This window comes from Monodon monoceros, unplaced genomic scaffold, assembly GCF_005190385.1.
Source record: "Monodon monoceros isolate NGI ecotype Baffin Bay Population unplaced genomic scaffold, NGI_Narwhal_1 Super_Scaffold_5, whole genome shotgun sequence".
Lineage (NCBI taxonomy): Eukaryota > Metazoa > Chordata > Mammalia > Artiodactyla > Monodontidae > Monodon > Monodon monoceros.
The window spans coordinates 82,012,785-82,036,092 of record NW_021703782.1 but is presented as its reverse complement, the minus strand read 5'-3'; the positions used below and the strand labels follow the sequence as shown (position 1 = coordinate 82,036,092).

Here is a 23,308-nt window from a genome sequence, read left to right as displayed (position 1 = left end):
TGGCATCTAGACTGCAGGCTCAGGAGTTGTGGCGCACGGGCTTAGCTGCTCCGCAGCACATGGGATCTTCCCGCACCAGGGCTCGAACCCGTGTCCCCTGCATTAGCAGGTGGATTTTTAACCACTGCGCCACCAGGGAAGTCCTCCAACAGTGTTTTATGAGAACACAAGATCATGAATGTCACAAGCTCATGAACATACACTTTAAATTGTTTTGTCATTGTGGCCGTCGTGGCTAATTGCCTACTTTGGATCTATTCTCTCCTTCTTACTTAGTAAGGGAACCCCAATTTTGTTCTGGGAAACAAGGTACTCAGCTAAGTAATCTATTTCCCCAAATCCCTTGCTGTGTACCACAGTTGATATATAAGCACTGTCCATTCCTCCTTCCTTATTCCATTCTTTGTTCTGTTTGGAAAGTAAACCTCTTGCCTAAGGTTGTGGAAACCATCTTACATGCATAAAGGTGAAAGCTACGAGCTAAAGATGGTAGACCAGACAGACAGGAGCACGAGTGTGGAGAGAATTATGGAATCACCACACCCACCCTGGATTTCATCCCTCCAGACTTACTGTTACGGGAAATGAACACATAAAGTCCTTATCATTTAAGCCACTACTGTCAGGTCACTGATACATGTAAGTTAAAGACAATCCTGACATAATGATTGCATGTAAATTTAAGATAAACATTTCTAAGGAAAGTCTTAAATAATCTGGTGCTACATCACAGTTTACATGATAAAATTACATTATCAAGAGCATCATGACTTTCTGGTGCTCTGACTCCTCCCAAATTTGAGAACTACTGCCTTAGCTCAAACTCAGTATAGTAGGAATTATATATTGGGATCATCTTCTGAATGTTACTTCTTTTCAAGTATTCTGTTCAGTACCAGGCATCAACAGGGCACTCTACTACCTGTCAGTGATGATGATAATTACACACCTGCCTTCCTGAGCCCAAAATGGAAATTCAGCAAAAAGGATGAGCCATTTCTAAGGCCCTCAAAACTCAGTTCTCCAAATAGAAATATTTTACACAAGGAATCACTCAGCAGAGTGGCTCAAAACAGAAATACTTTGCTCTGGTTACAAATGTGCCAGACATATAATTCTCTAAATGTAAAACCTGTCTCAATTTTCATTAACATTTCAAAGCTGGGGAAAAATACACGGTAAGCGAAGGAACCCTACTTACTGTGAACCTGAACTGCCAGAATCTCCAACTTTTGGCAGCACTAACTAGGTTCAGGCTGCAGTTCAAAATGAGACCTATTAGCACTCCAGAATGATGTGACTTTCCTACCACCGTTCCAATTAAACAGAAGGTAGTTGGAGGATCTTATGAGTTAGCTAGAAATTACAGGAGCCAAAAGTGAATTAACTTTGGAAATGTTACGACAGAATTGAGGGCTTCTCAATCTCGGCACTACTGACATTTTGGGTTAGCTACTTCTTTGATGGGGGCGGGGGCTATCCTGTTCACTGCAGGATGTTCAGCAACATCCCTGACCTCCACTCACTAGACGCCAGTAGGACCAGCTGTAACAACCAAAAATGTCTCAACATTACAAAACGTCCCCTAGGGAACAAAATCACCCCCGGGTTAGATCCACTATAAAAGGTAAAATGAAAGGCTTTACATTTAATTCTCTAACACAATCATTATAAAGAAAGTGAGTCAAATAAGCAGCAATCTGCAAGATCTCTGCACATTACTACGGTTGTTTTTCATTTCAATAGGAGGACCTAAACATATTGCCTCCAAGTTTATGTCAAGTCCTGGCTCAGAGTGGGTGCCCCTCCTTTAATAATGTCTTAACCTCTAGAAAGCCTGGCTTCTTCCCCCTTCATATCAAAACTCTATCAAAGGTCAACATGACCTCTATTCTAAAGATCCATACCTTTTTTCTTAGTCTTACAACTCTTTTCTTGACCTTTCTACAGCAGTTGACACACCTGGTCTCCCCTTCCAAACGAATAATCTTTTTTTTTTTTTTTCCAAACGAATAATCTTGATTATCCCCCCAACTCTCTGACCACTTCCCTTTTAATCACTTCTTTTCCCTTCTCCTACTGCTCAGTCCATGTCACTCTTAGAATTTATTCCCAATTTAATCAACTCTCCAGATTAACCAAAGTGTGCTTTTCTCTGTAAAACATACAAACCAATGCCCATGGCTCAATGAATCCTCAAGGCTACTAGGTCGCTCTCTAGAACATTCATGAGTACTTTAGCTCCAACCAGGAGAGCAGCTCTTGTGCTTCAAGAGTCAGTTATGTATGTTATACAGCTTGTGTATGCCAACTGTATTTGTTATTGTAATTCTGTTGGTTTCAACTCTTCATAAGAGTGAAAATAAATTGTTTCTATGAAAGCAAAATTGAATGCTACAGAAAGACTTAAGATGAGTTGCTTTTTACAAATAGCTATTGCCTTAGGTGTAGGCAAGATAAAAACCTAGATTTTTGTATCCACAAGTCTTTAAGTGCCTTTTTAAAGACATTAAAACTGGAATGTGTACTCAATGCATTATGAATCTGGTTTATTCAAGAAAGGGGAAATTCCAGCTCTTCTCAAAGAAAAATTCTGGGCCCTCTTTCAACATACTGTTTAATAAATATATATTTTTAAGTTAAAACGCTTCATGCATTTATGAATTATTTTGTGACTCCACACTTAAAAAACTTTGATTAACCAACTACCAGAATCTTAAAGCACTGAGACAAGACGGCTCCTACCATATATAAAAATGTTCTGCCCTCAGCCATCCCATTGTGATATCTCACTTTACTTCTCTCTCAGCATTCTCATGCACTCCCACCACTCAAGTCTTCAGTTGCTTTTCCCCAACCTTATTAAAGCCACTTCATCTGCTTTTGCCAGTGCTATTTCCAGCCTTCAGAGCATTGTTGGGCAAAGTCCTATAAATGAATACTTAAATAATACTTAACAATAAGTATTCTTTAAGTACTTATCAACACGTGGAAATTTTCAGTTCATCGCCAGTTGATTCCTTATTGACTCCCCTCCAGGACATGTTCAAACTCTATACGTCGTTCTTAAGAAAATTTCAATGGGTTTATTCTCATTCTCTAGATGTTAACAGTATTTGGGAAAACCTGCATACCAATCCAGTCTTACAGGACCCCTGTAGGATGTTTTCACTCCCAAAAAAACCCCAGCTTGTTCACGACCCCATATCCAACTGCCTACAAGACAGTTCCATGATCTCTACACTGAAAACAGTGGAAATATTAAGAATATTTAATGTTTAGATATTAAATATTTAAACTTTAAAATATCACCAGGAAATGGTGTGACACAGCCATGGAACATTAAACAGCTCTTTAAAAGGTTGTATATATTATATAGCAATGTGGAAATAGCTGATGAATGTCAAGTGAAAAGGCAGAAGACAAAGCTATACACATACACCAAGCTAATGTATAAAAAACACATATAAGGGGCTTCCCTGGTGGCGCAGTGGTTGAGAGTCCACCTGCCAATGCAGGGGACACGGGTTCGTGCCCTGGTCCGAGAAGACCCCACATGCCGCGGAGTGGCTGGGCCCGTGAGCCATGGCCGCTGAGCCTGCGCGTCCAGAGCCTGTGCTCCGCAACGGGAGAGGCCACAGCAGTGAGAGGCCCACGTACCGCAAAAAAAAAAAAAAAAAAACACATATAGGAAAATCCAGCCAGGAAAAAACAAAAGTTGGTTAACAGGGGCTGTGTTTGCACCAGTTGAACATGGATGATTTTTTCTCTTTAAAAGTTTCTATACCAGTTATATTTAATGGGGGAAAAGACTCAATGTGATTTCAAACAACCCCAGAGACAGCTTGCCATACAATGGACAAAGTGTGAGTTTGGGGGTCAATACGGGCCAGGTTCACATGTTGGTGCTTCACATTGTAGAGTATACCACCTTCCCTAGGTATTGTAATGATTAGATGAGATAATGTATTAAAAAGCAACAGTACCTAGAACAAGTAGGTATACAACAAAGATTCACTTCCTCTCTTTCCCCAGACCAGTTTGAGAGATACCTTTAATGACACAAATCATTGAAAATCAAACAACAGATCTATCTAGTAAATGTTGACTTCAGGGACTTCCCTGGTGGTGCAGTGGTTGGGAGCCCGCCTGCCAATGCAGGGGACTCGGGTTCGAGCCCTGGTCCGGGAAGATCCCACATGCCACGGAGCGACTGGGCCCATGCGTCACAGCTACTGAGCCCACGTGCCACAGCTATTGAAGCCCGGGTGCCCTAGAGCCTTAGAGCCTGTGCTCTGTAGCAGGGGAGGCCACCGCAATGAGAAGCCCGTGCACCACAACTAGAGAAAGCCCGCGCGTAGCAACGAACATCAATGCAGCCATAAATAAATAAATAAATTTATTTTTTAAAAAAATGTTGACTTCAGTTTCAGCAAATGAGATGAATTAGGAATTAAATTCTCTTCAACTTGTTTACTAAATTAACCATATTACATTACTGATTTTCTGCTATAAAGATATGAGGGGGAAAATAAACTGCACTCATACTTCATGATATAAAACCAAAAGCAGTTTACATTAATATTAAACAGCATCCACAGCAGAGATGACTAAAAGTTCTCTAAGCTATATTTAACGAAAGAAATTCACATGTGCCACATAATTATCTGACTCCAGTACTTTTCATCCCATTCTGCACACCACTGCCAAACCACCCTTTGTTAAACACCACTTTGATCATGTCAATCCTCTACCCCAACACCTACAATCATTCCCTGCTGCCTACTTCAATTCTAAATTCCTCTGTGTCAGTATGCTTCAGGCAAGGTGATGGGGAGGACAGTCTATTGCAGGATCAGAAAGAAATACCTAGATCTTGAGCTGGGCATTAATGGTACCCAGGGTCTTTCTAGCCCTTTCAAAGATCTCGAACTTCAACACTCTCTCCCTTACTATTTCTCACTAGCTTGGCAGACCTGTGTGCTTCACTCTCACAGATATATAAACTGAAGTCCTATATGGTTGCCAGGGGACAGGGACAGAAGAGTATTGGGACTGTTAATAGGTATGGAAATTCTTTTGGGGGGCAATGGAAATGCTTTGTAATTAGATAGTAGATAGTGGTGATGGTTGCATAACATACTGAATATATTAAAAAAACACTGAATTGTATAAAATGGTGAGTTTTATGTTATGTGAATTTATATCTCAATAAAAAATTTAAAAGTTTAAGAATCAGAAAAAATAATCATGTTACCCAAATTAAAAAAAAAAAAATGAACAGGCATTATAATTCAGTGTTTAAGAGGCAGGCCCTAGAATCAGACCTCCTAGATCAGTATCCTGGCTCTGTCACTTATCAGCTATTTGACACCTTAGTAATTTACCACTCTGTGCCTCTGTTCCCTCATCTGTAAAGTGGGGACAATAACACTAGGGACAATAACAGTACCCATCTCACAATGTTGATGAAGGATTAAATAAAGATAGGGAAAGCACTCAGAGCAGTGCATGACACGTCATAAGTGCTATGTTAAGTGTTTGCTATTATTTTTTTATTAACACCAGCTCTGGAGAAGGTGTGGAAAATGAGCACTCAAACCAACTATAACAGTATAAATTGGCAGAACCTCTCACAGGATAATATGGCTGTATACATGGAAATTTTAATTGTCTCTATGCCTTAACCCCACAATTCTATTCCTAGGAAATTATGATAGGGATAGAAGACAAAACATATAAAAATGTAGGTACAAGATTGGTAACATCAGCTTTTTTTTTTTATAGCAGCAAAGTGGAAAAAAACCTAAGTGTCCATATGTTGGGAATTAATTAAATAAGTTATTGATGAAATATTATGCAGCCATAAAAGTACGCAGCAGAAACACATACACTGATATGGAAAGACCAAAATCCATTATGAAGTGAAAAAAAGCAGGTTATAAAATTATATAGGGACTTCCCTGGTGGTCCAGTGGTAAAGAATCCGCCTTCCAATTCAGGGGAGGCGGATTGGATCCCTGGTCGGGGAACTAACATCCCAAATGCCGCAGGGCAACTAAGCCCGCACGCCACAACTGCTGAGCCCTCGCGCCTCAACTACAGCCTGCATGCCGCAAACTACAGAGCCCATGAGCTCTGGAGCCCGCGCACTACAACTAGAGAGAGAAAACCCACACACCACAACTAGAAGGAAGCCCACGCACCACAACGAAGAGCCCTCGCCGCAATGAAAGATCCCACATGCTTCAACGAAGATCCTGCATGCCACAGCTAAGACCCAACGCAGCCAAAAAAATAAAGAAAAATAAACTATATAGTTATAATGCAATTTATATTTTGCAACATATACATGTTTACATAAGTATTTTAAAATTCTGCATTTATATTTAGTGTATTTCCTCCATCAAAAAATTTAAAATCTCAGTAAATAAATCTAAATACAAAAAAACACCCTCTGGTTCTATTTCTTTTTTTTTTCTTTCTTTTTTTGGCCGCTCCACACGGCTTCTGGAATCTTAGTTCCCTGACCAGGGATCGAACCTGGGTCCACAGCAGTGAAAGTACTAAGTCCTAACTACTGGACCGCCAGGGAATTCCCATCTCTGGCTCTATTTCAAACCACTATTCCTTAGTGTCTGCAATACCAAATGGAATGGGAGGTAGCCAGAAACCAGAAGTCACCCACAAGGACAGAAATCTACAAAACAACCTGCAAGTTGGCACGGAAGAAACTGATATTAACTATTCTAAAAGAGAACTTTAAAAGGACTTCACAAACTCTGGTGCATTAGAAAGAGTTCCAGATTCAGAGTTTTGATTATTTGATTAAGTAACTATATAATCTTGGCCAACACTAAATCTCTCTGAGAAATCCCAGTTCCCTAGAGTAAAAATGGGTATAATAATCACTCCTCTGAGGGTTGCAAAGATTAAATGACATCTTTACAAAAGACCACTGGAAACTGTAAAGGTTACTTCTCCCCTTTGGGACAGAAACTCTGATACAACCACAACCTTAAACCATGGCAAACTGTTATAAAATAGTGAATAATTTTTTTAAAAACTAAGTTTAATTAAATGGTAATTAGGAAGCACTTATGATCTGAACATGGAGAAGGAGACAATGGTAAACATAATGGCACCACCTAAAAAATATCTCAAACTACTTTAAAGTGAAAAAAACTATGAAAAAATGAACACAAGACACTATACAAAGACTGAGCTGACTTATGAACAATAGAGGATCTAAATATACAATAAGGCTATAAACAACAGAATTGAAATAGAAATAACAGCAGTTTAGATTCACTTGTAAAACAGTATTATACGAAAGCTGACAAGGCAAAATAAGGTAAACTGAAAAACTCCAAAAGATCTGTCCTGTGAACAATAGTGGCTCCAGGTTAAACAGGATATGCCAAAGCAAACACCCATATCAAGGAAAAAGTTCAAACTTTTTCTGGTATAAATTGAAATAGTTTCAGCATAAACATTACGATACTGCAGAGCAGAATGGCAATCAACACAGACTTCTTCTTTACATTTTTCCATATTCCTCAAATTTCTTATATCAAACAAATACTGCCTTTATAACAAAGAAAAAAGGTGTGGGTTGTTTTTTCCTTTTTTTTTCTTTTCTTTGCTTTTTTTTTTTTAAACCATGGAAAAGAAAGACTGAGAATATTTGCACAAAAATGAGAGGGATGGCGCCATGGCTGAAAAGTTTCTGAAGGCAGAAGAATATGTTAAGAACTTTAGAATTCAAAAACTGATGAAACTACTGAGCCATGAAAAATACATGACACTTGTAAAAAGGAAATAGATTCAAATAGTAACAAAAGATTAACAGTAAATCATCTAATAAACTAAAAGCAAATACTGAGGGAGTTTTAAGATTTAAACATAGAATTTCAAAGTACATGAGAAGAAAAATATGCAAAATCCTAAATGCTTCATTTCTCCCATGAGAGAAGCTAATAATGGAATTAATAGTATGAATAATGAAAATAGTTCTGCTAAAACAATGTTTCTAATAATGTAAAAAAGGGGGGAGAGGGAAGGAGGAGGTAAATGGGTTGACATTATCTCCGAATTCAGCTTTTACAAAATTGAGGGCTTCCCTGGTGGCACAGTGGTTGAGAATCTGCCTGCTAATGCAGGGGACACGGGTTCGAGCCCTGGTCTGGGAGGATCCCACATGCCATTGAGCAACTAGGCGCGTGAGCCACAACTACTGAGCCTGCGCGTCTGAAGCCTGTGCTCCCAACAAGAGAGGCCGTGATAGTGAGAAGCGCATGTGCCGCGATGAAGAGTGGCCCCCACTTGCCGCAACTAGAGAAAGCCCTTGCACAGAAACAAAGACCCAACACAGCCAAAAATTAATTAATTTTTTTTAATTGAAAATTTACACGCCATTAGAGAAATCACATATATAGGAGAAATGAGGGATAACATATATGAACTTAAAAGATGGTTGGTTATAATAAAAAAGACAGTAACAAGTATTGGCCAGAATATGGAGAAATTAGAACCCTCAGACATTGCTGGTGAAAATGTAAAACGGTGCAGCCACTTAGGAAAACAGTTTGGCAGTTCCTCAAAATGTTAAACATAGACTTACCATGTGACCCAGCAATTCTACTCCTAGGTATGTACCCAAGAAAACTGAAAACATATGTGCACACAAAAACGTGTGCATGAATGTTCATAGCGGCATTATTCATAATAGCTCAAAAGTAGAAACAAACCAAATGTCCATCAGGTGATGAATGGATAAACAGAATGTGGTATTATCCATACAATGAACTATTATTTGGTCATAAAGAGGAATGAAATTCTGAAACATGCTATGACATGGATGAACCTTGAAAACATTATGCTAAGTGAAAGAAGCCAATCACCAAAGGCCACATATTGTATGATTCCACTTATATGCAATGTCTAAACTTGGCAAATCTACAGCAAAAGATAGATTAGTGGTTGCCTAGGGCTGTGGGAGTGGGGTTTGGGGAGTGACTGCTAAAGAATATGAAGTCTCTTTTGGGGAGGACAAAAAAGTTCCAAAATTGATTGTGGATGGTTGCACAACCTTGTGGCTATACTAAAAACAACTGGATTTTACATTTTAAAAGATAATCACGATCATGGAGGGTAGTACAAATATCATAATTACTTCACTTAATGTAAATGGGCTGAATACCTATGAAAGCAGAATGGTCTACATATACATTGGGAAACAAATCCCAACACTTAAAAACTAAAAAACAACACAAATCCAAAAAGGAATGGGCAACATTATGACTTCAGGAGATTCTTTAAATCTGCCTTGCACAAAAATAAAAAGTACAACAAAAAATGAAACAAAAACTATTCAATGTATATGTCCCTAACAGAATAACAAAAATATAAGAAAAATTGTGAAAAGTAAACCTGTATCATAACTGGAGGCTTCAATGTTTCATTAACAATAGACGACTACACAAAGAATTAAAAGTACAGAGCTGATATAAAGCATAAATTAAACCATTTCCCTTGGTAGGAGCCAACTTGGCAGAGTCAGGTTCAGAAAAGAAAGATTTAGATACACAGATATAGATATAATATAGATATAGATATAGATGTAAGGTAGATAGAGATATACATGCATATAGATAGAGATAGAGATAGATAGACTTAGATACAGAAAGAGACTATGATAGAGCAAATGTGGTGAAACTGGGAAACCTGGGTATACTACATCAACTTACCTCAAAGTTTAAAATTCAAAAAAAATTTTTAAGTTTAAGTAAAATTAATAGTTATATAATAGGAGGACTTCCCTGGTGGCGCAGTGGTTAATAGTCCACCTGCCAATGCAGGGGACACGGGTTCAAGCCCTGGTCCGGGAGGATCCCACATGCCGCGGAGCAACTAAGCCCATGCACCACAACTACTGAGCCTGCGCTCTAGAGTCCGTGAGCCACGACTGCTGAGCCCACATGCCACAACTAATGAAGCGCGGGCGCCTAGAGCCCATGCTCCGCAATGGGAGAGGCCACTGCAGTGAGAGGCCCACGTACCGCGGGGAAGAGTGGCCCCCGCTCGCCGCAACTAGAAAAAAGAAAGCCCACGTGCAGCATCGAAGACCCAACGCAGCCAAAAATAACTAAATAAATTAATTAATTTTTTTAAAAAAGTTATATAATAGGAGACTAAGAAGCCAAGGAAATAACACTTTATTTTCTGAGGTATATTTCATAAAATGTGTTCTCATACTAGAACGCAGAGACACAGCCAGTTCTAATGTGAAAACCTAGAAATTCTATGACAGATTCTTAGACCATAATGCAAAACCACAAAACAGTTTATCTGTAACATATCTAAATTCATAAATTTTACAACAATGATGAAAGGAATGTTATCAAAAATGCCTGTGGTCTTAAGGGAAAAGAAAAACAATGATTTGTTTCCACCTCAAGAATTTAGAAAGAAAAAAAAGGGAAAGTTGAAAAAGAGGAAGTACTAAAACTAAGATATAAAATTAATAAAGGAAAACTAAATATGATAAAAAATATCGTTAGAGAGTGTTTCAAGGAAAATCGTATAGTCAGAGATAGCAGGGTAGCTTTCAAATACGAAGAGGTAGGAGGTGGATTCAAGGCAAAGGTTGAGAAGGAAAAGAACAGAGTGCAGCACTGTGGGTGGAAATGTAAATTGATACAGCCACTATGGAGAACAGTATGGAGGTTCCTTAAAAAACTAAAAATAGAACTACCATTATGACCCAGCAATCCCACTACTGGGCATATACCCTGAGAAAACCATAATTCAACAAGAGTCATGTACCACAATGTTCACTGCAGCTCTATTTACAATAGCCAGGACATGGAAGCAACCTAAGTGTCCATCGACAGATCAATGGATAAAGAAGATGTGGTACATATATACAATGGAATATTACTCAGCCATAAAAAGAAACAAAATTGAGCTATTTGTAATGAGGTGGATGGACCCAGAGTCTGTCATACAGAGTGAAGTAAGTCAGAAAGAAAAAAACAAATACCGTATGCTAAAACTATTATATGGAATCTAACAAAAAAAAAATGGTTCTGAAGAACCTAGGGGCAGAACAGGAATAAAGACGCAGACGTAGAGAATGGACTTGAGGACACGGGGAAGGGGAAGGATAAGCTAGGACGAAGTGAGAGAGTGGCATGGACATATATACTACCAAATACAAAATAGACAGCTAGCGGGAAGCAGCCGCATAGCACAGGGAGATCAGTTTGGTGCTTTGTGACCACCTAGAGGGGTGGGATAGGGAGGGTGGGAGGGAGACGCAAGAGGGAGGAGATATGGGGATGTATGTATACGTATAGCTGATTCACTTCGTTATAAAGCAGAAACTAACACACCATTGTAAAGCAATTATACTCCAACAAAGATGTTAAAAAAAAAAAAAAAGAACAGTACAGCAGAAGTTGCAAGGAGTACAGGCAGGAGAGGTGCTCAGATGGTAAGGGTTTGAAACTGCAGAAATAAGGATTTGCATTTAAGTTGGTGATGGTGAGTAACAGGAATGAGGGAAGGAATACACACCAATTTGACCCTCCTCCAAACAGGCTCTCCATCCCAAATCAAGAGCATCACAGTTCATCCCGCCTCCTATGGCAGGTGATCCAGAAGCTAAGGGAGAAAAAGGTCAATGAAAGGATGGCTGGGTAGGGACTAACAAAGTGAACAGCTGATGCCCCACTAGACAACTCTGGAGGATTTTTGCCACGTGGCAGGAGCCTAATGTTACCAATACCTCCAAGTTTAGAAGGGCAGACCACAATCCAGATTTTTAAGTGACACCTCAAGATTTTTAATGGTTAACAACCAATGCAATTTTTAAAAATACAGTGCAGGCCAAACAAGTCCTCTGAGTTCTCCCCATTTCCACTACTGTTATCTTTCACCATGCTCCCAGTCTCTTCCCTTCTCCCTTTCATCTTCAACAATTCCAGACTTTGTTTTCTAAAACCACAATGTCACTCGAATCCTTTAAGTTTCCCTTTGTCTTCAGAGCAAGTGCCAAACCTTCAGCTCAGCCTTCAAGGCCTTCCTCTAACATGGTGGCAGTTGTGCAACTCACCTCCTGCCTTAATCCCCACATCCCAGTATCCCCAAATATTCCCCTCACTGTCGCATCTTTGTACCTTTTCCAACAGCATTCCCATGGCCCAGAGAATACCCCTTCCAACTCTTCTCAGTTTCTACATTCATTCAGTCATTAATTCCACAAATAAATATGAGATGGGGGGCTTCCCTGGTGGCACAGTGGTTTAGAATCTGCCTGCCAATGCAGGGGACACGGGTTTGAGTCCTGGTCCAGGAAGATCCCACATGCCGCGGAGCAGCTAAGCCCGTGCGCCACAGCTACTGAGCCTGTGCTCTAGAGCCCGTGAGCCACAACTACTGAGCCCGCATGCCACGACCACTGAAGCCTGCACGCCCTAGAGCCCATGCTCCGCAACAAGAGAAGCCACCGCAATGAGAAGCCCACGCACTGCAACGAAGAGTAGACCCCGCTCGCCTCAACTAGAGAAAGTCCGCGCGCAGAAACAAAGACCCAACACAGCCAAAAATAAATAAATAAAATTAATTAATTAATTTTAAAAAATGTATGAGATGGGCATCTAATTTTGTGCCAGACACAGTTCTAGGCACAGATAACACAGCAATGAAAGAAACAGACAAAAATCCCTGCCCTCATGGATCTACACAGAGGAGTCGGAGAATAAGTAACATGTATAACAGGTCACACAGGAAAAGGTGCTTTGGAGCAGGAAGAAAACATAAATGAGGATTAGAGTGGAAGAGGGGCAGAAGGGGTGGAAGGTGGAAAAGCGTGCAATTTTAGGGCATCATTTTGCAAGTGATATTAAAGACGTGAAGGAGATGAGGGGATAAACAACTGGGACAAGAAGTTTCCAAGCAAAAGGAACATCAACAGCAAAGACCTCAGGCAAAAGTGGGGCTGGTGTTTCAGGCTCACATTCTGCCTGTAAAACCCAGCTAGAGTGCCACTTATTCAGAGAAAGTGTTGTTTTGATGCCTAGAAATCAGAATTATCCATTCCCTCAACACTGTATCTGTATCTTCCTTAGGGCACCTTGCATAGTGGAAACTCTCACTGATGAATTAATCATAAAAGTCAGGTAGAGCAAGGAATCATTTTTTAAAATGGCACATACATATTATAACCATTTTTAACTTTAAACATATAAATGTACATTCATTTCCCCATGTGCCATCAAGACCTTCGGGTCTGCCAAATGCAGCTCCCCCCTTCCTTGGATAAACCACACTCATAGTCCATTATCTACAATGTCCGTTTTCCTCTCTTTTACAGTAGAACGGGACTTAAAAATACTTGCAAAGTTTGCTAGGAGCAGAGTCCTTCCAGAGATTTATAAGGTTTCCCCAATCTGTTTCAGCTGTCTTTACCACAATGTAATTCATTGAAAGGCAATTCTTTCAGCTTCATGCCTTTATCAAGTCTTTCCAAAGCGATGCATAAAAACAATTCCTCGTGCATTCACATTTCATCTATTTGAGTAATATTTACTAATTTATACTCACAACTACCAGTGGTATAAGTAAATCTGAGAACAAACACAACTGATTCTTGGTAAGCAGAGAAATCAAATGATACACAGACAAACCAGAGTTAACCTACCCCTGGAGCATCTGTGTGCTGTGGGATTTGGACAGTATGGTTTACTAAGGGAATGTTTAATACAGAAAGTTAAAATCAAGCCCAGCAAAGGATCTGAATAGACATTCTTCCAAACAAGATATATAAATGGCCGTTACGCATATAAAAATGTGCTCAACATCATTAGGGAAATGCAAATCGAAACCACATTGATCCACAACTTCAACTAGGACTCCAACTAGGATGACTATAATCAAAAAGACAGTAACAAGTGTTGGAGAGGATGTGGAGAAATTGGAACCCTCATACAGTGCTGGGGAAAACCTAAAATGGTTGCAGCTCCTTTAGGAAAGTTTGCTAGTTCCTCAAAATGTTAGAGTTAAACAAGAAAATTGAAAACATATGTCCACACAAAGACTTGTACATGAATGTTCACAGCAGCATTTTTCATAAAGCCAAAAAGTGTAAACAACCCAAATGTCCATCAACTGACAGAAAAACAAAATGTGCCATATACATCCATACTGTGGAATATTACTCAACCATAAAAATGAATAAAGTTCTGATACATGCTACAACATGGATGACTCCTGAAAATGTCAGGCTAAGTGAAAGAAGCCAATCACAAAAGGCCACATACTGTATGATTCCATTTATATGCAACGTCCAAAATAGGCAGATCCATAACGTCAGAAATAAGATTAGTAGTTGCTAAGGGCTGGGGGGAAAGAGGAACATGGAATCACTGTTAATAGGTGTGGGATTTCTTTTTGGAGTGAAATGTCCTGGAATTAGATAGTGGTGATTGTACAACTTCGTGACTATACTAAAAATCACTTAACTGTACACCTTTTAAAAATTCCAATGCTGTCAGTGTTCAATAAATGCTTACTTTTGAGTGGGGTGGAGGGAAGAGGGAGAAAGCCCAGGTCTAGTAAATAGAAATTTCCTGTGTATATTTATAAGAGGCTAACTAACCACCTCTGTTGGGACATAAGGCCCTTGAAGGCAGAGATGACCTCTCATATATTCCCTTAATATCTAGTATATTAGGTTATACTAGGCAGGTATTCAATCAAGTTTCACTAAATAAGTTAATAAACACCCACATATTACATACCAGGGATCTAGAAGTGTCCTGATCAAGATTTTATACTAATTAGGAAAAATTCACTTTTTATTCCCCAAAATCCTGAATTGCCACTAACAAGGCACTTCTGTTAGGTCCCATTTGTTTATTTTTGTTTTTATTTCCATTACTCTAGGAGATGGATCCAAAAAAATATTGCTTCAAATTTATGTCAAAGAGTATTCTGCCTATGTTTTTCTCTATGAGTTTTATAGTATCTGGTCTTACATTTAGGTCTTTAATCCATTTTTAGTTTACTTTTGTACATGGGGTTAGAGAATGTTCTAATTTCATTCTTTTATTTATTTGTTTGTTTGTTTGTTTATTTTTAGCCATGCCACACAGCTTGCAGGATCTTAGTTCCCTGACCAGGTATCAAACTTGGGCCCCGGCAGTGAAAGTGCCAAGTCCTAACCATGACCACCAGGGAATTCCCTCCAATTTCATTCTTTTACACATAGCTGTGCAGTTTTCCCAGCACCACTTATTGAAGAGATTGTCTTTTCTCCATTGTATATTCTTGTCTTTGTCATAGATTATTTGACCATAAGTGCATAGGTTTATTTCTGGGCTTTGTATCCTGTTCCGTTGATCTATATGTCTGTTTTTGTGCCAGTACCATACTGTTTTGATTATCGTAGCTTTGTAGTATAGTCTGAAGTCAGGGAGCATAATTCCTCCAGCACCGCTCTTCTTTCTCAACATTGCTTTGGCTATTCAGGGTCTTTTGTGTTTCCATACAGATTTTAAAATTTTTTGTTCTATTTCTATGAAAAATGCCATTGGTAACTTGATAGGGATTGCACTGAATCTGTAGATTGCCTTGGACAGTATGGTCATTTTATTTTATTTTTTTAATTTATTTATTTTTGGCTGCATTGGGTCTTCGTTGCTGTGTGCAGGCTTTCTCTAGTTGTGGCAAGTGGGGGCTACTCTTCGTTGTGGTGCATGTGCTTCTCATTGCGGTGGCTTCTCTTGCTGCAGAGCACGTGCTCTAGGCATGTGGGCTTCAGTAGTTGTGGCTCATGGGCTCTAGAGTGCAGGCTCAGTAGCTGTGGTGTACGAGCTTAGCTGCTCCACAGCATGTGGGATCTTCCCAGACCAGGGATCGAAACTGTGTCTCCTGCATTGGCAGGCGGATTCTTAATCACTGTGCCACCAGGGAAGTCCCAGTATGGTCATTTTAACAACATTGATTCTTCCAGTCCAAGAACACGGTATATCTTTCCATCTGTTGTGTCATTTCAATTTCCTTCATCAGCGTCTTACAGTTTTTGGAATACAGGTGTTTTGCCTCCTTAGGTAGATTTATTCCTAGGTATTTTATTCTTTTTGATGTGATGGTAAATGGGAGTGTTTCCTTAATTTCTCAACAAGGCACTTCTCTTAATCTGAAGTTTATATCATCCATTTATATCATCCTTACCACCACCACAATCCAGAGGATCCACTTCTAATTCCCGTGATATTTTAAAAACCTACTTCAAATTCTCCACCTTACGTCTCTCACCAGTGCGGCTTGTTGATCTCTCTGAATGTTTTTCTTTCTCTTTAACCCCATTCCCTAAGACATCTATGTCTCACATTTAGCCTCATTTTTTCTTCTCTAACACCCTAGAGCCAAAAAAGACTATTATCATTATCTCCACATTATAAATGAAAAAGGGGGGGGGCATGTCTAAGGTTACCTGGTCTCCTGGGTTCAAGGTTCATTTTTCTTCACATAAATCCTGTATTTCCAGACTTTTTTCTCTTTGGATGAACATGGAGCTTTCTGATAAGTTAGATTTTTTAAAAGAATAAGTACAAATAAAAAGATAAAATCAAAACAATAAGTATAAAGTCCACAATGAGTGGAGAACTGAGACAGAGGACAATTTTTTTTTAAGTCTTGTTTAGAACAAGAAGAGATAAACAAAGGGCCCACTGCTTAGGGAAGATGTTGTAATATCAAGAAATAACAGGGATAATACAGATCCTTTCAGTTTCTTCTTTGTTTACATAATCTTCTCCAAAGAGCAAGATGTTCAAACTAGGAAAGGTAGAATTCTGATAAAACAAAGCTAACATCTAAGGTAAGTGGCATGGAAAGTGGACAGTAATGGAATAGAGAGCTAGTTCAAAAGAATTTGCTTTCTGATCCAAACAAATCATACTCCATGGTACTGAAAAAACTTTAAGATCTGACTGCTAATTATCTAAGCTATCTTGGCAAGGTGCCAGAAGACCAGAAATGAGAGAATGCATTCTCAATTTTCAAAAAAGGAGAAATGGAAATCCAGGAAAAAAATCCATAAGTAAAGTTGCCACATATCCACTGAAAAACTGTAGAATGGGTAAATAAGTTTTTGAACACAATAAAAAGAAAAAGCCACCATGTGCTCTTGATTAAGGCAGACTATATGACATTTGCTTTTTGATATGATTACTAAAATGGAAAATGGGTGATACAGACATATATATATACTGATTCAAACAAGACAATCTGACAGAATCTTTTAATGATAGGCTGGCGAACAAAATGGGAAAATGTTGAACAGCAGAAGCTCAAAAATCTGTCAAATGCAACTAGGAGGATGCATAGCTGGCTGAACATCTGGTTGATTAATGTATCAACATCAACCGATTTAGAAGCAAGTCAGCTGTAAAATATCACATAGTTCCATTCTTTTCCACAATCTAGACAACTTCCATTAATTTAATAAAGCCACAGATCTGCTCTTCACATTTACAAGGGCCACAAAGCTGTGAGTGACCCAACTTACACAGCCAGACAGAATCCGGCTTCAGAAAGGTCAAAGTAGCCTGAAATGACGGTCCAAAACCCAAAATGAAAATCAACAGGGAGTCAAGGCCAGCATTTAGATTTTAAAACTCAAACATGTAAAGGAGTAAACTTTGTGGAAAATACCTGGGTAACAAAAGCTACTAAAAAAGTCTATGCACAATCTCAACCTGCATTAATAGATGCCTATGTTCAGACTGGAGTATTATAGCTCTCTAATTAATCAACTTAAAAAAATTTATTTTCCAGGGCTTCCCTGGTGGTACAGTGGTTAAAAATCCACCTGCCAGTGCAGGGGACACGGGTTCGAGCCCTGGTCCGGGAAGATCCCACATGCCACAGAGCAACTAAGCCCGTGCACCACAACCACTGAGCCTGTGCTCTAGAACCCGCGAGCCACAACTACTGAGCCCACATGCCACAACTACCGAAGCCCATGCACCTAAAGCCCGTGCTCCGCAACAAGAGAAGCCACCGCAATGAGAAGCCCGCACACCGCAATGAAGCGCAGCCCCGGGGCTTCCCTGGTGGCGCAGTGGTTAAGAAACCGCCTGCCAATGCAGGGGACAGGGGTTCGAGCCTTGGTCCAGGAAGATCCCACATGCCATGGAGCAACTAAGCCCATGCGCCACAACTACTGAGTCTGCACTCTAGAGCCCGCAAGCCACAACTACTAAGCCCACGTGCTACAACTACTGAAGCCCATGTGCCTAGAGCCCCTGCTCTGCAGCAAGAGAAGCCACTGCAATGAGAAGCCTGCTCACCGCAACGAAGAGTAGCCCCCACTCGCTGCAACTAGAGAAAGCCCGCATGCAGCAACGAAGACCCAATGCAGCCAAAAATAAATAAATAAAATAAATCAAAAAAAAAAAAGAGCAGCCCCCTCTCGCCGCAACTAGAGAAAGCCCACACACAGCACTGAAGACCCAACGCAGCCAAAAATAAATAAATTTATTTTTTAAAATTTTATTTTTCATATGAATCATTCCCAGATCTTCATCCTAGAAAGAGTTATGACAAGAATCTACAAATATCATTTAGTTAAAACTCTAGCTTTAGACCCAGTTATTCAAGTATATCTTAGCATTAGGAAACATTTTATTTGATGAGCCTAATTTACTGTTATATATTTCAAAATATCAATATACCCTTGAAAGAAGACTCAGATATTATTAAATCCAAATCCCTCTTTTAATAAAAGAGGAAACTAAGAAGAATTAAGTAACTTGCTCCAAATCACACAGTTGCTTAGCAAGGGCCAAAATCCCCAAATCAGTCCCTTTTTTCCACACTCTGTGGGTTTCCAGCCCTGTATGTCCTTTCTTAAAACTTGTACTATCCATAAAGAGTTAGAATGCATACACAAAAACATCCGTCAATACACACTTTATTTTGCTAAGGACAAATTATCTCGGCAAGAACAAATAACCACAGCACATTAGCCCATAAAATATTTTGACATGGTGTGATCACTTACTAGTTTGATAACCAGTATTTGTTACAAAAAGGCACTCTAATATACAAATGACTTTTATTTTTAACCATTAAAGTGTGATTAATGATTAAAATATTATCCCATATTCCACTTAACATTAGAAAAATAGGGACTTCCCTGGTGGCGCAGTGGTTAAGAATCTGCCTGCCAGTGCAGGGGACACGGGTTCGAGCCCTGGTTGGGGAAGATCCCAGACGCTGTGGAGCAACTAAGCTTGTGCGCCACAACTACTGAGCCTGCGCTCTAGAGCCCACAAGCCACAACTACTGAGCCCGCGTGCCACTACTACTGAAACCTGTCCACCTAGAGCCCGTGCTCTGCAACAAGAGAAGCCCGTGCACCCCAACTAGAGAAAGCCCACATGCAGCAACGAAGACCCAACACAGCCAAAAATAAATAAAGTTTTTTTTAATTAGAAAAATAAAGTAAAAGTTATTTCATGGGTGGAAAAGTTTTAATGGACACACTGTTGTTTACTATGCTAACCCCTCCCCGATCATAAAACATGTCATTATGAAAATTATTAAAAGATTTTTAGACCTTCAAACCTTAACAGCGGGCCAAAGGTTTTCTTCATGTAGGGTAGCATAAGCATCTGTGCTGAGGCCTTCTGGCTCCCTCCTCACTCCCCCCAAAAAAATGCCCCTTCAAGAGCCCTTTGGGTACAAAGGTTGTCTGGCAGGCAGACCAGCCGGATTCCCTGTGGCCTGTCCACCCTCTCTTTCCCCCTCTCCCCCACCCCCCCATGCTGCTTCTCCCACCCTTGGTTCAAAGAAGACAAGTGGAGAATGAGAACTGATAAAAGGGCAAGTTAGCAAGGCTGTGGCTTATGATCACTAGCATCTGCCAGGCCAGCTCCAGGAGGACCTACCCACCCCTAAATGAGACCTGGAAGCCTCTCCTTGCCCCAGGGCTCCTCTGGGACCCATTGTGAAAGGAAAAGGGAACTTCACGGCCAGGATACCCTCCTCCAGTCTCGTCCCCAGCAGGCTCTTTGTTTCCAGCAGCTGCGGGGGTGCAGACGGCCTTGGAGAGAGGGGAGAGGTCACTCCCGAGCTCCCGTGGCTGCCAACCTCCAGGCCCTCCCGCAAAGCAGACAAACGCATGCACACGATCACTCCCTCGGAACCGCTTCCCTCTTTCCACACCACCTTAACCAGGCTCACACCTTGCTACACAGAGGCACTCCCTGAGACCTAACTGCCTCTTTCTGTTAGCTAAATCCTACACAGGATGATTCCCTAGCTAACCTCCCTCTGAATCGACACAAACGAGGTTCACCCCAGGACCCGCACCCTTCCTCTTCAGTGCATACCCCTGGCACATCCCTGAGCTCCTGGCTTCACCCAGCGCAACACACAAAAGCAGAGGGTCACTTCCCGGGCCCCAGGACCTTCCCTGCTCATATCCACAGACCCGGGGTCACTACAAGCTCCGAGCGCCCACCTCTCAACCCAAAAGACACACACACACACACACACACACACACACACTATCACTCTACTTGGTCAATCTGCGTCCTCTGGGCCACCCGTTCCCTTTACCCACACGACCCCTCTGAGACCCGAGTGCCCGAAGAAGGACTCTCCCCAGCTCACGTTCACTCCCCTGGCCCCTCACCGTCACACATACACACAGAAAATCCCTGCCTGGGGCCGCCCTCCCTCCCCTGAGCCTTCACAACACAAACACGCGCTCCCGCGTGTACACCCACGATCACACCGGGGGCCCCGGCCGCTGCCTCCCCTTCGCCGGCCGGGCCTCACCTCCTCCCAACACTCCCGGCCGCCCGCGCCCAGCCACCCGGCATACACGGACTCACGCACAGCCACTCCCCGGCCCCACGCCGGTCCCCAAGCCCGCACCGCGCGCTTGCGCCCTGCCCCGCGCCCTCGCTCACCCTCGGCCCAGCTCCCGGGACCCCCACGCCCGGGCCCGGCCCAGCCGGGTCGCGGGGACCTGCAGGGAGGCGGCAGCGGGAGCGGAGGGAGGGAGGGGCCGCAGGGGCGCGCTCCGGCCAGTCCTACCTGAGCAGTTGATGCTCTTGCCTTTGCCGCCGGGACAGTCCCCGCCGCCGCCGCCTCCGCCACCCGGGGGCTGGTTGGACGCGCGGCTCCCGGGCAGAGAGAAAGCGAAAAGCAGAAGCACCGACGTGTAGCAGCAGAAGGCGAGCGGGGGCGCGGCCGGCAGCCGGAGCGGCGCCTCAGCGGCCGCGGCGCCCATGACTGGCGCCCCTGGACGGCGGGAAGCGCAGGGAAGCGCAGGCCCCGGGCATCCAGCCGCGCGCCGGGAGCCCCGCCGCTGCCTCGGCGCCAACTACCAGCCGCGCCGCTGCGCCCGGTAGCAGTCCCCCAGCATCCCCGCCCCACCCGCAGCGCCCACCAGGCCCTGGCCCGCCGCGCTCGGGACGGAGTCTGAGCGTCGGGACGGGCGCGCGCGAGGGTTCGAGCCCGCGCCGGGGAGACCGAGGCCGGGGGAAGAGCGGGCGCGCGCGCGGCGGGAAGGGGTCGTGGGGCGGGGGTCGCGGGGCGGGGGCAGGCCCAGCCCCTCGCTCGCCTGCTTGCCTTCCCTTTGTGTCCGCAGCCGTCGCCGCCGCGTCACAAAGACCCCGGCCCGCCCGGTGAGGGGAGCGTGACAGAGCCGCCGGCGGGAGGGGTGGCTACGACCCCGCCCCGCGCACACCCCCAGCGCTCGCGCCGGCAGCTCCGCCCCCGCCCGCGGCCGGCGCCGCCTCCGGGGGAGCTATTGTTCCTGCGGCGGGGCGGGAGCGCGGGGGGTGGGAGGTGCTGTCGCCCTTCGGTCCGGCCACGGGGGGCTGGCGGGCGCCGTGGAGGCTCCGAAAGCATTACCCTAACAGACGTTTTTGCCGCCCTTTGTGAGCATTTTTGAAGCGTTTCTTTGGCCCAGCAAAAGGGCAGGTGGTCTATGATATAGCTATTTTCTAGGTGAAGAAACTGAGCCGCGGAGAAGTGAAGGTGACTTGTACAAGGTCACCTACGAGGAAACGGGCAGGATCCCAGAATTGGAACTCAAGTTCTGACTCCAGCTTTGTAGTTCTTAGAGATGGGGATAAATGGCTAAAGTACTCGGATCCTCATCCCTACCCTATTCCCACAAACGCCAAATGAATTTAAAATAGTTTTTAAAATTCTATACTGCCCTCTCCCCCTAATAATAGCTAATATTTAGATAGGATTTGCTACATACGAGACCTGGACAACGTACTTTACATGAATCCCCTCCAGTTCTTTTTTACAGCCTGCAAGGGAGTTTTCATTCTCATCCCCATTCTACAAAGGAGGAAGTTGAGACACAGAGAGGTAAAGTGATGACTCCCAATCCAGTGCTCTTCCTACCACATTGTGCAAAATGAGACCCAGCCACAGGCAGTAAGAGTATGGACTGAATTGTTTGAAATTCCTCTACTTTTTTCATTCTATTATGCTGCCTCTCACCTCAGAAGGAATTTTAAAATCTCATTGAAAAACTGATAAATTTGACTCATAAAATTTTTTAATGTGTGGAAAGCCACTACAAGCAAAGCCACATTAGGGATAATGTCTTCAATATAAATAGGAGACAATATGCTTAATATAAATCAGAAGGAAAAAGTTGATACAGTAGAAAAATGGGAAGCTAATGTCTTATTCACATAAAATACAGACAATAAATATATGAAAAGATACTTAAACCCACTACTAGTAAAAGACAGATTAAACTTACAAAACTTTTTTTTCCTGTTGATGACTAACGAGTTAAAAGAAATGACAAAACCTAGCATTATTAATTTATATGTTTGAGGAGGGCAATTCGACTATGTATCAAAACCTTTAAAATGCTTATCCTTTAATCTAGCAATTACACATATTGGAATTTTGCCTAAAGAAATAACTGGACAAGTACACAAAATGTCTGTGTGGATATCCACCACAGCCTTTTTATAATAGTAAATGTACTCTAAATATCCATCTGTGGGAACTAAAGTATGGTACCTCTTTTTTTTTTTTTTTTAATTATTTTTTTCTTTATTTTTGGCTGCGTTGGGTCTTCGTTGCCACGCAAGGGCTACTCTTCATTGCAGTGCACGGGCTTCTCATTGCGGTGGCTTCTCTTGTTGCAGAGCGTGGGCTCTATGCGCGCGGGCTCAATAGCTGTGGCTCGTGGGCTCCAGAGCGCAGGCTCAGTAGTTGTGGCGCGCAGGCTTAGTTGCTCCGC

General features: G+C 42.3%; 1 protein-coding gene across 2 annotated transcripts in view; it reads right to left on the bottom strand.

Annotated features, from left to right (window-relative positions):
* The window catches only part of TMEFF1 (transmembrane protein with EGF like and two follistatin like domains 1), a 148,159-nt gene that overhangs the window by 71,716 nt on the left and 53,135 nt on the right, over positions 1-23,308 (bottom strand). Inside the window, exon 1 of one of the 2 annotated variants that reach the window (XM_029203768.1) lies at positions 21,121-21,700. The exons of the other annotated variant lie outside the window; for it this stretch is intronic. Coding sequence (XP_029059601.1) covers positions 21,121-21,316 — 196 coding nt within the window. The 5' untranslated portion in view covers positions 21,317-21,700. Of the gene's footprint in view, positions 1-21,120; positions 21,701-23,308 lie in introns of those variants that run through there. 2 annotated transcript variants of the gene reach the window in all.